This window comes from Fimicolochytrium jonesii (genome assembly GCF_025526975.1).
Source record: "Fimicolochytrium jonesii strain JEL569 chromosome Unknown EV422scaffold_47, whole genome shotgun sequence".
Lineage (NCBI taxonomy): Eukaryota > Fungi > Chytridiomycota > Chytridiomycetes > Spizellomycetales > Powellomycetaceae > Fimicolochytrium > Fimicolochytrium jonesii.
The window spans coordinates 80,917-93,530 of NW_026515714.1; the positions used below are offsets into that span (position 1 = coordinate 80,917).

Below are 12,614 nucleotides of genomic sequence, written 5' to 3' on the forward strand. Positions count from 1 at the left end.
AAGCTCGGCACGTCTCTGCCGGCTTTCCACCCCCCCGGGTCCGTTGAATCCCGGTGATAGCGACGAGATGGTTCAAATGTTATTGACAAGTCGCATTATTGCGGCCGTAGATCACCTCCTGCAACACGACGACGGCATATCAAAAGGCGTTGCGGATAAGTTGCGAACATACAGCTCCTCCCAGGATCAGGAGAACCGCCCAACCACCATTCCGCATGGACTCCTCCAGCAAATATCCCAGGACCTTCTGAAAACGGAGAAGGATGGTATGCAGGCGAAACCTGGCAAAAGATACCTTTGACGCACGTCTTGACGAGCCGTTCTTACAGGAAAGTATCAGTTACATAGGCTGATGGAAGGCAGTAAGATTGCTCTGCAAGGGCCGCCAGAACGTGTGAAGGTAGGCGAGCCTTTCAGGTGACTTCGCGACGGGCAGAACAGTGAACTAAGCACGCCCCTTCGACTCCCTTTATGATGTTCTCATGATTCGCATCCATCAGAGCCCACAGTTACTTGCAACGCTGGACCGCATCCGCATCCAACTCGAGAATGCCGAATACGCGGAGATGACCAAAAACGTCCGATTGGACTTCCGTGAGGAACAGAATGGCCCTTTAAGAATAGGAGCAGAGCTTCGCGGCGCCTTCAGCCAAATGTCTGCTGTTTTCAACGTCCTGTTCTCGATCGCGGCGGTCTTTCTGGCCACGTTTTGGATCAGTGGGACTGTAACAAGAGAAATTGGATACGTAAGTTGGGATATGGTCTCGCGTTTGCTATTTTGAAACGCGATTGAACATGCATCTTTGCAGAAAACGTTGGTGAGCCTGGCGGCTGCGATGATTGTAGCGATCGCGGAGGGGTGGTTTTTCACTAGGGATCTGATCCAGGAGGACAAGAACGCGGAAGCGGGGAAAGAGAAAGCGCCGTAGAGTGTTTGAGGGGTATCAACCTATTGCGCACGTTCTTCGACACCGGCTCTCCATCGGCCATTCGTAACCGTCGAGCAAAGGGTGTAAAATTGCACCTCATGTCGCTTGCGGAATGTGATCAAAGTCTAGCGGCCGTAGGCCAGACTGTTTCCTCCGCTCGATACGCACCACCAGAAGAGAGGCCATCAAAGGGAGAGACGATTGCACTCCTGAAGTCACCATAGGACCGGCAACGTGCTCTAAGGGAAAGCAGCGAGTTTCCTGCGCCTTCCGTCGCTCTTCAGTCTGGTGCACCGCAGTATTTTTGGAGAGACCACTTTGTATTGCACCCCAGTTACTCAATTAATGACAGCTGTTTCCCGCAAGCCATCTTTGTCGTGGAAGATGTAGAGAAGGCCGTGGCAACATAGGGGATGTACATATGCATAGTCATACCGAAAAATCTCATGAAATCCAACACCTATGTCCCATGGCTATGTACGTTGTGCATGTTTATGTACTCCTGTGTGGCGTCTCATCTCCCTGCGGACCCACTCGCCACGCTCGACCGCCTTGATGCACTTCCATTTGAGCCGACGCTGCTAGCAGACCCTGGACGCGCCGGATGGCGCACTCGACCAGCGCCGGTTATGGGCGCCCGAGTGGAGGAAGACGTGCCCTGTCGAGTCGGCGTGGCGGTTCCTGTTGATCGCCCTGATCCTGCGCCGCTTACAGCGCCGCTTCCGATGTCTACTGTGGGAAGAACTACTGCTGCTATAAAAACGAAAAAGAGCTGTTATATCGAAAATCTCGTAGAAAACGGCAGAAGAAAGTGAGGTACCATTGATATTGGTGGTTGACAGCACCCGTCCGCTCGGCGAGATGGCTCCGCCTGACGGTGTCGCGACAGCGCCCGGCGGTGGGGATCGTATTGTCATGCTCGAGCGCGGGGACTGGTGTTGTTGGCGAGATCTGTCGAGTGCAAAGCTGCTCCCTGTTCGACGCCCAGACGCCGATGTGCTTGAATGCTCACTTCCGGCGTCAGAGTAAACGGATGCGCGAGATTCGGCCCGGGAGGGTACGCGGGAGACGATGCGAGAGGCCGGTTGGATGCCGTTCTGTACAGGCTGTTAGCAAGAATCTCTCAAATGCTTCAGGCATAGGTTGTCCATACATACCGCCTGCAGCAATTGCGTAAGCCTCTGCTCCAACGCCGGATCCCTCTCTCCCACCTTCGCCAACGCCTCCAACGCCAAATTCCCCGTCTCCTTCAACTCCCGTATCCTAAAATCCAGCTCCTCATCCGTCACGGTCGTCGGCGCCACACCCAGCATCTTCCTGAACTCCTTCGCGCTCCGCTGCACGCTCTTCCGCGCGCGGTCGCGTTTCGCTTCCTGGTCGGTGATGTCCTTTGTTAGTGCTGCGAGTTTGTTTTCGAGGGATTGCACGTTTTGGTGCTCTTGGGATTCGATGTTGGTGCGCGCGAGGAGATCGCGCTCGAGGGCTTGCAGGTCTTGTTGGAGGTCTTGGATTTCGCTGCGTTTAGAGCGGTAGCGTTCCATGGCGTGGCGGTATTGCTGGAACGGGAAGCACGTTAGCAAGATGCTTAGATCGCAGATCGCTCCGAGGTATCCCGATGGAAATACCTGTTCTAGCATCTCTCTATGCTGTACGTCCTTGCTGCTGAGTTCGGCTTTATACAGACTATAGGACGTTGCATCAGCCGCCACGCCAACCATTATCCCCAAAGTTCAGATGAACGGCTCCACTTACTTCTGTCGATACTCATCATTCCGATCATTCATCATCTTCAGCGTATTCTCCAAAGCCTTAATCTCCTTCTCCGCCTTCCGAATCTGCGCATCCAACTTATCCCCCTCCCTCTGCAACTCCTCCCTCTGCTGAGCCGCCCTGATCACATAATACGCCTGGGAATGCGGTTCCTCGCCATTCGCCCCAGCACCGCCGCCCTCGTCGCCGTCACCAGCGAAATGGGACATGACGATCTCGTAGCGCCGTTTGAGCTTTTCGACTTTGGAGACCCGGTCGCGGAGCTCGGCTGCGGCGCTGTACCGCTCCTCTTCGGCGGTTTTGAGGTGGAGGCGGAGCATGTCTTTGTGGATCTCAATTTCTTTGGTGCGCTCTTCGAGGGCTAGTTGGAGGTTTACTTGGCGGTTTTCGAGGCTGAATACCTGGCAATGTGGGCGAGGTTCATGATCTGGGCTGGACCAGTGAAAGTCAGATATCGGCAATGGGTGCTGTATACCTCATCGGCTCGCGAGTTGAGGAACCCACGCAACTTCCGCAACTCGAGCCTGAGCACATTCTCTTCTACCATCAGATCCTCCTTTTCGCGGATCTTCTGCGCCAGTTGCTTCGACTACATCAAAAAGCCCACAGGTATCATATGAGTGAGATGCCAAATCTTCAACGGAGAGCAGTGAATGTACCGTACAGCGCTGTCATTATGGAGCGTAAGCTCATCAATACTGTTCTTGACGCTCCCTTTCTCCTTCTCGAGCGTTTCCAGTTTGCGCTGTAGATTCCTGCATCGCAAAAGTCAATCCATCTTCTCCCCGAACGTCGGGCGCTCTCAGACACCACATACACAATATCACTCTGCGACTTCTTCAACTGAGCATTCAGCAGATTCCATTTCAGTGTGGTTGCCTCAAGCTGCTGATTCAGTTCCTCAATCCGTTTCATCAGCATCTCCTTCTCTTCGTCGGTTCGTTCTCCCTGGGCGCGGCGGAGTTTGCGCTCGAGCTGTTGAATCTGGAACTCTTGCGAATAGAGCATTGCTTGTTGTTTCAGGGCTTCTTGGTCGAGACTAGCGACATGAAAGGAGAACAGGCATTAGTTTGCGCTCTTCCTTTGCGGACCGCCGCTGGCGAGAGCAAGTACCTGTGTACTTTGCTCTTCAAGTTTCTTAGCGCCGCCTCCGCCCCGGCGATCTCCGCGCCCATGTTCTTCTCATCCTGCTTCAGCCGGAACACCTCCTGATTGCGTTTGAACTCTAAATCAAGCCCGTGAGCGATATGTGTGCGACATATGACATCAAGACGACGTACGTACGAGATTCCCGCAGGACTTTGAGTTCCTTGTCGAGTTCTTTGCTTTTTGTCTCTTCTTTCTTCAAGATTTCTTGGAGCTTTATGATGTGAGGGTGTCAGCATGCCGTCTCTGCCACCTTGAATGATGGATTTCATAGCGCACCTCTTGAGCTTTTTGCTCCATCGTCATGGTCTTATCCGTTATCATCGCCAGCTTGGCCTTCATGTCCTCGCCATGCTGATGCTCGCGTTCGAGCTTGTCTTGTTTATCCTGCAGCTCGTCCTTCAAGTTTCCCACTTCACCTCGCCTGTTTGCCAGGTCAGTTGCAGCTGTGGTTCGACAAAAAAGCCTCAGTTCCTTTACTCCATAACCAAACAGACAAGGACGAGCTTACTTTTGTTCAACGTGTTCCTCAAGACCTCCATCTCGTCTTGGAACTGTATCAGACTCGCATTGGTCTCATTCAGCTCGAACCTTCGTAAGTTTCAACTTCAGCCCGGGTACTACAACCACACATCGAGTCATGCACATCGTTCAAACCTGAACTTGCTGACGGTCCTTTCCGTCAAGCCAATCTTCTTCTCGGTCTCGGCATTGCTGTCATTCTGCTGGTCCAAGAACCGCTGCTTGTCGTCCAAGACCTTTTGCATCTCTTTGATCTCTTCCTGAGCACCCGGCCTGTCACGTTAGACCTCCCGCCAACATCGTCATAGATTTGATGTGCAATCACACCTTTGTCTGGTCGTAGGCAGCTTGCACGGAGACGATGTCCTGATCCTTCTTTCTCATCCCTTCTATTGCACTCTCCCATTGCTGAATCAAGTCCTGTCGTTCTTGATGCAGCTGCTTGAACGCTATGGTGGCCTTTTCGAGCTCGATCTGTGCGACCTGGGTTTCTGTCACCTACAACAAACAGGACGCCATGCCCTTTAAGTCGACCCAATCTCATCTAGTCAACCCAATTTCACGGTTCTTCCGGAAGAGGGACGGTACCTCAGCGCTCAATGTAGCCTTCTTCCGGTTGACCTCCTGCATCAGCTTCTCGATTCCCAGACTAAGCTCTTTAATCTTTGCCTCATCCTCTTTCGTATACTTGAGCAATGCGATGTTGTCCTCCTCCTTCTCTGTCTGGACCCGAAGCCATTCGTCCAGATCCTGCTTTTCGAGATTCAAGTCTCCCCTGATGAGGTCTATCCGTTCGTTTCCTCTGTAGATGTTGTTTTGAATGGTCTTCAGCTATAACCCGGGATGACCATGGTAAGCTCCGATACATCGCTTCATTGTCCAAGAGCAGGCTTAGCCATACATTATCAGTAGCCTGCGCGATCTCTTTATCGATCCGCCGTATCTCCACTGCAAGTCGTCCAGCCTCCCTCTCCGCTAGTTGTTTGAAGTGGTCCTCGGTATCGATCTGCCGCCCTTTCGCGTCCGCTAATGCCTGGTGATCATAGTTGTGTTAGGCCTCACTGATATTCAGCATAAGTGTCGCCACTCTTCCGACAAAAAGGGCACCTGCGTATGCGTAAGTTCCTGCTGCACATTTTTTATGTGAGCGGACATAGTCCCAGTTCTAGCCACATTGTCCTCGAATGTTGCCAGCAGCGAGCTAATCTTGTTTTCTAGGACTTGTATCTATCCAAAAATTGATGCATCGGTCAACTGGCGGGGCACTTTCGACGTTATGAAGCCCGACATGGAGGTCATACCTCTGTACTCAGAGCTTTATTTTGGGCATTCGCAAAGGGCGGCAGCGAATGCGCCGAAAAGTTATCATCGATACTCAGCATTTTGGGATAATATCTTTAATATACAGAGGCTATCTGATGGAATCTGCGAAATCATGAGGGTTTCGGAGTTATTGCTTAACACATTAGCGAGATGCAAGCCTCGTCTGTCCTTCTGCGAGCGAGCGTTACGCGGCCAAGGACGCGTTGTCCCGTAAGCCGAGGCTCACTTGAGAACACGGCGCGGTGACTCATGTGTCCGAGAAACGGGAAATGTGCGTCTCCACTGCTCTCCCGCTTCTGCTCCCAAAAGTTCGCAGAAAACAACCTCAAAATTGCTGGTGATCTTAGCGCTGAGGGTGGGAATATTCGAGCGCATTCAACTGACAACGAACGCCCTCACAGCGCAGCCTCCTTTGCTCAGCTCAGCTCTATTGAAATTTGAGCATCTCTTTCACTTGAACTCAACCCCTCACTGGGAGCCACAAACATCGCCCCGAGTGCTATGTAAGAAGCTCGTCATATGTTACCTGCCAATGCCAGATAGCTAACGTTGTCTCAGCACGTATTTACCGACTTTAGAAAACCCCACATATTGCATTAGTGTGGACGAGTTCGCCGGGAATGGAGGCAAATGTGGAGCAGGCGGTCGCAATCGCCCTGGATCCCTCTGCAGACCCAAACCTCAGAGCCCAGGCAACTGCGTTTTGCGAGCAGCTGAGAGCCTCATCGGATGGATGGCAGGTCTGCCTCAAACTCTTTGTCAAGGCACCTCGCAGGTAAGGGCCCAACACCGTTTTCAGATAAATTTGACCGAAGTTTCGTAACCTTGTGTGCTTTTGCTAGTTCGGACCACACCAGGTTCTTCTCTCTCCAGATTTTGGAGGACCTTCTCCAGAACAGATTCGGCAACCTTTCCTCAACACAAAGAGCGACGTTACGGCAGCAGCTATGGGGCCATTTGAAGGAGGGGATGGACCGAAACGAACCTGCATTCATTCGGAACAAATTTGTCCAAGTTCTTGTCCTGCTCTTTGCAAACGAATATCCAGAGGAGTGGCCGACGTTCTTTGATGATCTTCTGTCGCTGGTGGACGCATCCAAAGGCGGGCCACGTGGATCCATTATCATTGACGTTTTCTTACGGGTGTCACTGGCGATTGATGATGAGATTGCGAATCAATTGATCGCTCGGCATGCAAGTCGGGTCGCCCGCAATACCTTGCTGAAAGACGTGATGCGAGAAGGAGCGGTTGCCAAGCTTGTGGCAGCCTGGGGAGATATCCTCATGAGCAGTTATCAAAACAACCCAGACGTCGCAAATGCTTGTCTCCAGCTGTTTGGGCGTTACGTTTCATGGATTGATATCAATCTGGTGGCCAATGCCAGCTTCATGTCCGCACTCTACCAGTTCATTGGGGAAGAAAACCTGCGTCAATCCGCTTGCGAATGCTTGACCGAAATCATAGCGAAGGGCATGGCGCCCCTGGACAAACTCAACTTGATCCAAGGGCTGAACGTGGCATCAGTGTTGGGCGGGTTTGACACCTCCGACTCGGACTTTGTGGAAGTCGCAGCACGCCTCGTCAATGTACTGGGACTGGAACTATGTCGATGCTGGGAGGAAACGGGCTCGGTGCCAGAAGCACAGGAAGCAGCGTTCTCGTTGCTGCAGCAGGTGTTCCCGTACCTTGTTCAATACCTAGCGTTCGAATACGATGAGGTCACGCAAGGGCTATTGCACTTCCTCGGGTCATATCTGAACGTTCTGAAGAAGCTTGGGCGGGATCAACAAACCGGCGGAATATCGGACAATCTGCTTGCACTCCTACGCACGATCATTCTGAAGATGAAGTATGACGAGGAAGAGGATCATCAGTTTGGTGGGGATGCTGGCAGCATCGATGCCGAGTTCATCAAGCTGCGGGAGGTGGGCATGGAGTCGGACATTGTGGATAGTGAGCACCAAATACTTCTCTGTCACTGACATCCCGTCTGTCATTCAGAACTTAAAACCGCATTTCGACGCCATCGGAGCGATCGACAAATCTCTCTTCATTTCGAACGTTACCTCAGCCGTGGTCGGAATATTCGACCGGTATGCAGAGAACTCGGGTGGCATGAGTTGGTCGGAGGCCGAACTCGCCCTCCATCTGGTGTATATAGTTGGTGAATCTACACAAGGTGCGTACACAAACTCAGAAATGGGTAACCGCGTGGGCAGGATTGGCTCACGAATCGTTACTTTACAGGCACTGGACAATTTCTGAGTGAAGGACCTTCGCCACAACCTGCGCCATTGGCGGAGATGCTGACGAAGATGATCACGAGTGGTAAGTCGGATGGTGGGATCACGAAATGTAGGGAGTGCCCAGGTGATAACGGAACGACTCCTTGTCCTTACCCAGGCATATCCTTATACCCCCACCTGTCGATCTCATCCCTCTTCTGCGAGAATCTTGCGCGGTACCCCCAGTTCTTCGACCACTTCCCCCAATATTTACCCAACGCCCTTGAAGCTTTCGTGGACCAGAGGTAGGCCGTTTCCCGCGTGTCCTCGGACGGATTGCGATTGTGCTGACGCTGATTCTCATAAGGGGCCTACATCACGACAAGATTGCGATTCGCAGTCGAGTGTATTACCTCTTCTCACAGTTCGTGCGGGCGACGAAGGCCAAACTCGCCCCGTTTGTAGAAACTGTCCTGAACAGTATCCAGGATCTGCTCGTGGTGCAGTTGCCAGCACCACGAGTGCCGCCAGCGGATGGCGAGGACGAGGCCACGAGCGTGACATTTGACAGCCAGCTTTATGTTTTCGAAGCGGCAGGAATGATGATATCGCTGGACGCCATCAGTCCGGAAAAGCAGGCAGATCTACTTACGGTAAGCCAAGCCGATGTTTATACGTGGATGAAAAGCTATCGCTAAAACATTACCTCCGCACAGGCCGTTCTCACACCGTTAATGATGCAAATGGAGGAAATCATGAAGAACGAGCTTTACCTCCGCGACTCGCCACCAGACAACGTCGTGTTCACTCTTCAGCTCAACCACATCATCTGCGCAATCGGGAGTACGAGCAAAGGCTTCCCTGATGTCGTATCTGGCAAAGCCACGCGGACGGTTCCACCATGGGCTTTGGTCTTCCAGCAGGCCCTGGACGTGATTGCTGCTGTGCTGGAACGGTTGCATAATAGCGAATTGATTCGTGATGCTGTAGGTTCACTGGTATATGGCGTGGAGGGTGTGCTGTTCCTGATACGTGAGAGGCTCATCCCGGTTTCGGTTTTCAAGGCTCGATTTGCATTCCAGCGGATGGTGCACAGTATGGGAACAAACATCATGAACCACGTCGGGCCGTTAATCACCGCCGGTCTATGGAACAACAGCACTCCGAAGGAGCTCCTGGACTTCTTACCGTTCCTTGGGCTCATCACACATAAATTCAAGGTAATGGGTTTGCAATACCATTGAAAGGCATTCAACATTGGACACCTGTACTCATCAACTATCATTTAAAACATAGCCCGGTGTGTTCCCGCTGTTGAACGAACTGGTCGGGCCATTGCTGACGAGTATCTTCGCAAGCCTCAATCAACCTGTTGAGGGCACCGACGATGCTTTCTCACGGCTGGAGCTCCGTAAGGCATATCTGAACTTTTTGGCGCAAGTTTTCAATTCCGACATGGAGGGGATCTTGCTGACAGAACGTGAGTCGGGATGAAGCTGAACATGATAAATGGCCACGATCGCTCATATCCTTTTTCTTTGCAGGAAACATGCCACAACTGAACATGGTCCTGCAATCCGTCCTCCACTTCTTCAAAGAGCCCGCCGACTCGGCCTCCCAAAAGCTCGCCTGCTCCGTCCTCGTCAAATGCGTCATCTCCTGGGGCACAGCAGAAGGCAACACCATCAAAATCACGAAAACAGGCAAAGCGCTCAAACCCGACAAGTCGAAAACCACCTCCCCCGCTTTACCCCGCCAACAATCCAACCCTTCAACCCTCGGCACCGCCGACTCAGACCCGTCCCTTCACCAACAACAACCGCAATCCCTCCCCGGCTTCGAACAGTTCATGTACGAGAACATCGTCCCGATCCTGTTTGAAGTCCCATTGAACCCGCAGTTCGACCCGAACGATGGACAGAATTGGCTGGTGATGTCGGAGATCTCGGCGCTGCATTGCGCGCTGTTTATGGCGCAGGGTGCGAAATACGTGGACTTCTTGAGGGCGCGGTACCTGCCGACGCTTGGGTTTGACCCGGCGGCGTCGGAGGCGTTTTTGAGGGAGTTGCAGGTGAAGGATAGTCGGGGGTTGAAGCCGATACTTACTGGTAGGGACATCGTCTTCTTTGAAGAGATTGTGTCTCGGCCCAAACAGTCTAACGTCTTTCTCGTGCACCGTTCATTCAGAATTCATCAAACTCTACAAGAAACAACGGCGATGACTTCCCTAACCAGACGCAACCACACGCATTCAAAACTCTCTTTGCTCTCCTCCCGCACCCTCTGCATCAACATGCCTGCTCGCAACTCATGACATCCATCAGTCTCCGCGCATTCGCCGCAAGCTTCCAGTCGCTTCTCCAAAACATGAACCCTACCTCAGTTTGTGGGACCAACCACCCCAAAACCCTCCTCTTAGATCGCCTATTCCCCTACCAACGTGCCACTCAACCCCATCCCCTAACCCCGCCGCTGCTGCCACTTTGGTCCGTCTCTCGCTTCCGTGATTCCAGAAGGGGGGCTCCCCAACCCATTTGCATATATTTCTTATTTAGATATTTTTTGTGTGGGAGAATATATTTGGGCGTATGGCATTCGTAACGTGATGTGGAGTTCGGTTTTGAGGGTCAGATGTTGAACAGAAATGCATGGGGTAAGAAGCATAGTCCGCCGCATATGCCGCATTCTATTGCTCTGTTGTCTACGTCGCTTGTGGTTGCGGATGCTACGCTCTGTTTGCTAAATGCTATGTCCTGTGGATGGCTAGTTTACTGACGGAAGTCCTTGTTGAATTCGCGACCTGAGAAAGGTAGGTTCGATATCAGGGCACGGGCGATACGGAAAACCTCAGGGTGAGTGGTTCGTATTCAAAATAGGAACAGGACCCTCTTACCGATAAGCATTCGTCGGATCTCGCTAGTCCCAGCGCCAATCTCGTAGAGCTTTGCGTCACGGAGGAAGCGGCCGGCTGGGTCTACAGGAACATACAAGCCGGGAGTGGTCAGCACTACAACCACAACACCATTTCCCACGCACCCCCTAATCCAGTCGCAACTCACAATCATTGATAAACCCGTTCCCACCCAAACACTGAATAGCATCCAGCGCGCACTCGGTCGCGCGCTCGGCAGAGTACAGGATGGCTCCCGCACAGTCTTTGTTGCTGATCTGCCCGGCGTCGCAGGCGCGGCCGACGGCGTAGACGTAGGCTCGCGAGGCGCTGAGTTTGGTGTACATGTCGGCTAGCTTGGCTTGTATTAACTGCGAACACACACGATTAGCCCATAGCCATGAGATTCCCCGGACATGTGGAGAGCGTCGCGGCGTCGCAAGTAGCAACGAACCTGGAACTGCCCAATCTGTTGCCCAAACTGCTTCCTATCATGCACATACGGCACCGTCACGTCCAACGCAGCCTGCATCAGCCCCAACGGCCCACCGGACAAGACCAATCGCTCCAGGTCGAGCCCGCTCATCAGCACGTAGACGCCTTTGCCGACCTCGCCGAGCACGTTCTCGGCGGGAACTTCGCAGTCTTCGAAGACGAGCTCGCAGGTGTTGGAGCCGCGCATGCCAAGTTTGTCGAGTTTGGGGGACTGGGAGAAGCCTTTGAAGCCCTGGATTTGAGATGTGAGGTTAGTGATTCACAAAGAAGATAGCGAATAACGCAGCAAAGTCTCGTTAGTCACGGACCTTCTCCACAATGAACGCAGTGATACCCTTAGGACCCGCGTTGATATCTGTCTTGGCGTAAACCACCAGCGTGTTGGCGTCCGGTCCGTTCGTGATCCAGAACTTGGTCCCGTTGAGGATGTACCGGTCACCCTTCTTGTCCGCTCGGATCTTCATGGACACGACATCCGACCCGGATCCAGCTTCACTCATCGCCAGAGCACCGACGTGTTCTCCGCTGATAAGCTAAAGATCGTTCAATGCCCAGTCAATAACGATCGATAACGTCGGTCTCTTCCTCGTCGCACATCCATTCCGCCCACGCTCCCTTCATACCTTGGGCAGATACTTCTCCTTCTGCGCCTCGTTACCATTCCGCACGATCTGGTTCACGCACAGGTTCGAGTGCGCACCGTAGCTAAGCGCCACAGACCCCGACGCGCGACTGATCTCCTCCATCACGACCGTGTGCGCCAGATAGCCCATCGCTTGACCGCCGTACTTCTCGGGTGCGGTGATACCCAGCAGACCCATGTCGCCGAACTTTTTCCACATGTCCTGTTATTCGAGAAGTTCTTTTTAGATATTCCGAACGCCTTCTGCCGCGTGGTCCAGTTGCGTGCGTGCAGCGAAACATTTACCATGGGGAAAGCGTTGGTCTTGTCGATCTCGTGGGCACGAGGCGCCAGCTCCTTCTGCGCGAACGCATGCACACTTTGACGAAGCTACATCATAACATAGATAGATCGTCAGCCTTCTCGCTCCTCCATCTATCATATACTCGCTCTCTCTTTCACAAACGAACCTCCTCAAGATCCTCGGACAGTCCAGCAACTGGCACGTTGTAGGAATCATAGGACAGACACCGGCTCTGTGGCGCCGCCATCCGGGTGGCCAGACGGCTGAAGGCGGGAGCCCTGCGGGCGGCAGCGCGTGTAAGGGATAGTAATGCCATCTTGGAGGAGTGATAGAGTGGTGGCCGCGGACGATGCAGGTTGTTGGAATGTCAAAATAGCCCAAATATCC

The 12,614-nt window shown here is 52.9% G+C and overlaps 5 protein-coding genes across 5 annotated transcripts; 2 read left to right on the top strand and 3 right to left on the bottom strand.

Annotated features, from left to right (window-relative positions):
* Window positions 1-76: 76 nt before the first annotated feature.
* EV422DRAFT_611038 (endoplasmic reticulum-based factor for assembly of V-ATPase-domain-containing protein) lies at window positions 77-1,236 on the top strand (the record flags this gene model as incomplete). Its single annotated transcript, XM_053073868.1, has 4 exons — window positions 77-266; window positions 330-400; window positions 501-746; window positions 810-1,236. The coding sequence occupies 4 exons, from the start codon at window positions 77-79 to the stop codon at window positions 927-929; spliced, it is 627 nt and encodes a 208-aa protein (XP_052920677.1). The 3' UTR covers window positions 930-1,236.
* EV422DRAFT_346127 (uncharacterized protein) lies at window positions 1,237-3,305 on the bottom strand. Its single transcript, XM_053066501.1, has 6 exons — window positions 3,175-3,305; window positions 2,682-3,100; window positions 2,555-2,612; window positions 2,087-2,485; window positions 1,750-2,026; window positions 1,237-1,682 (listed from the first exon to the last, which is right to left on the bottom strand). The coding sequence occupies exons 1-6, from the start codon at window positions 3,244-3,246 to the stop codon at window positions 1,444-1,446; spliced, it is 1,464 nt and encodes a 487-aa protein (XP_052920678.1). The 5' UTR covers window positions 3,247-3,305; the 3' UTR covers window positions 1,237-1,443.
* A 2,085-nt stretch (window positions 3,306-5,390) lies between these two features.
* On the bottom strand, window positions 5,391-5,858 carry EV422DRAFT_346125 (uncharacterized protein). The gene is made up of 2 exons (XM_053066500.1): window positions 5,669-5,858; window positions 5,391-5,594 (listed from the first exon to the last, which is right to left on the bottom strand). Exons 1-2 carry the CDS (start codon window positions 5,747-5,749, stop codon window positions 5,436-5,438), a joined length of 240 nt encoding a protein of 79 aa, XP_052920679.1. The 5' UTR covers window positions 5,750-5,858; the 3' UTR covers window positions 5,391-5,435.
* Window positions 5,859-5,991: 133 nt separating this feature from the next.
* EV422DRAFT_592362 (armadillo-type protein) lies at window positions 5,992-10,447 on the top strand. The gene is made up of 12 exons (XM_053073550.1): window positions 5,992-6,193; window positions 6,249-6,465; window positions 6,533-7,616; window positions 7,693-7,870; window positions 7,939-8,019; window positions 8,095-8,221; window positions 8,284-8,569; window positions 8,633-8,902; window positions 8,981-9,136; window positions 9,213-9,396; window positions 9,461-10,024; window positions 10,104-10,447. The coding sequence occupies exons 2-12, from the start codon at window positions 6,311-6,313 to the stop codon at window positions 10,136-10,138; spliced, it is 3,120 nt and encodes a 1,039-aa protein (XP_052920680.1). The 5' UTR covers window positions 5,992-6,193; window positions 6,249-6,310; the 3' UTR covers window positions 10,139-10,447.
* Window positions 10,448-12,610, bottom strand: EV422DRAFT_548484 (acyl-CoA dehydrogenase/oxidase). The gene is made up of 8 exons (XM_053071667.1): window positions 12,394-12,610; window positions 12,230-12,313; window positions 11,925-12,146; window positions 11,610-11,834; window positions 11,261-11,533; window positions 10,976-11,177; window positions 10,810-10,890; window positions 10,448-10,716 (listed from the first exon to the last, which is right to left on the bottom strand). Exons 1-8 carry the CDS (start codon window positions 12,541-12,543, stop codon window positions 10,685-10,687), a joined length of 1,269 nt encoding a protein of 422 aa, XP_052920681.1. The 5' UTR covers window positions 12,544-12,610; the 3' UTR covers window positions 10,448-10,684.
* Between the last annotated feature and the right edge of the window lie 4 nt (window positions 12,611-12,614).

Excerpts from the sequence above, each read along its gene's own strand:
- EV422DRAFT_592362 (XM_053073550.1), top strand. The coding sequence starts at position 6,311 with ATGGAGGCAAATGTGGAGCAGGCGGTCGCAATCGCCCTGGATCCCTCT. Across the intron at positions 6,466-6,532 it reads TTTGTCAAGGCACCTCGCAG|TTCGGACCACACCAGGTTCT; the intron begins GTAAGGGCCCAA and ends TGCTTTTGCTAG. Across the intron at positions 8,020-8,094 it reads GACGAAGATGATCACGAGTG|GCATATCCTTATACCCCCAC; the intron begins GTAAGTCGGATG and ends GTCCTTACCCAG.
- EV422DRAFT_548484 (XM_053071667.1), bottom strand. The coding sequence starts at position 12,543 with ATGGCATTACTATCCCTTACACGCGCTGCCGCCCGCAGGGCTCCCGCC. Across the intron at positions 11,835-11,924 it reads AGGAGAAGTATCTGCCCAAG|CTTATCAGCGGAGAACACGT; the intron begins GTATGAAGGGAG and ends AACGATCTTTAG. Across the intron at positions 10,717-10,809 it reads GATCCGACGAATGCTTATCG|GTCGCGAATTCAACAAGGAC; the intron begins GTAAGAGGGTCC and ends TACCTTTCTCAG.
- EV422DRAFT_346127 (XM_053066501.1), bottom strand. The coding sequence starts at position 3,246 with ATGGTAGAAGAGAATGTGCTCAGGCTCGAGTTGCGGAAGTTGCGTGGG. Across the intron at positions 2,486-2,554 it reads ATAGAGAGATGCTAGAACAG|CAATACCGCCACGCCATGGA; the intron begins GTATTTCCATCG and ends TTCCCGTTCCAG. Across the intron at positions 2,027-2,086 it reads TTACGCAATTGCTGCAGGCG|AACGGCATCCAACCGGCCTC; the intron begins GTATGTATGGAC and ends CAGCCTGTACAG.
- EV422DRAFT_346125 (XM_053066500.1), bottom strand. The coding sequence starts at position 5,749 with ATGCTGAGTATCGATGATAACTTTTCGGCGCATTCGCTGCCGCCCTTT. Across the intron at positions 5,595-5,668 it reads ATAAAGCTCTGAGTACAGAG|ATACAAGTCCTAGAAAACAA; the intron begins GTATGACCTCCA and ends ATTTTTGGATAG.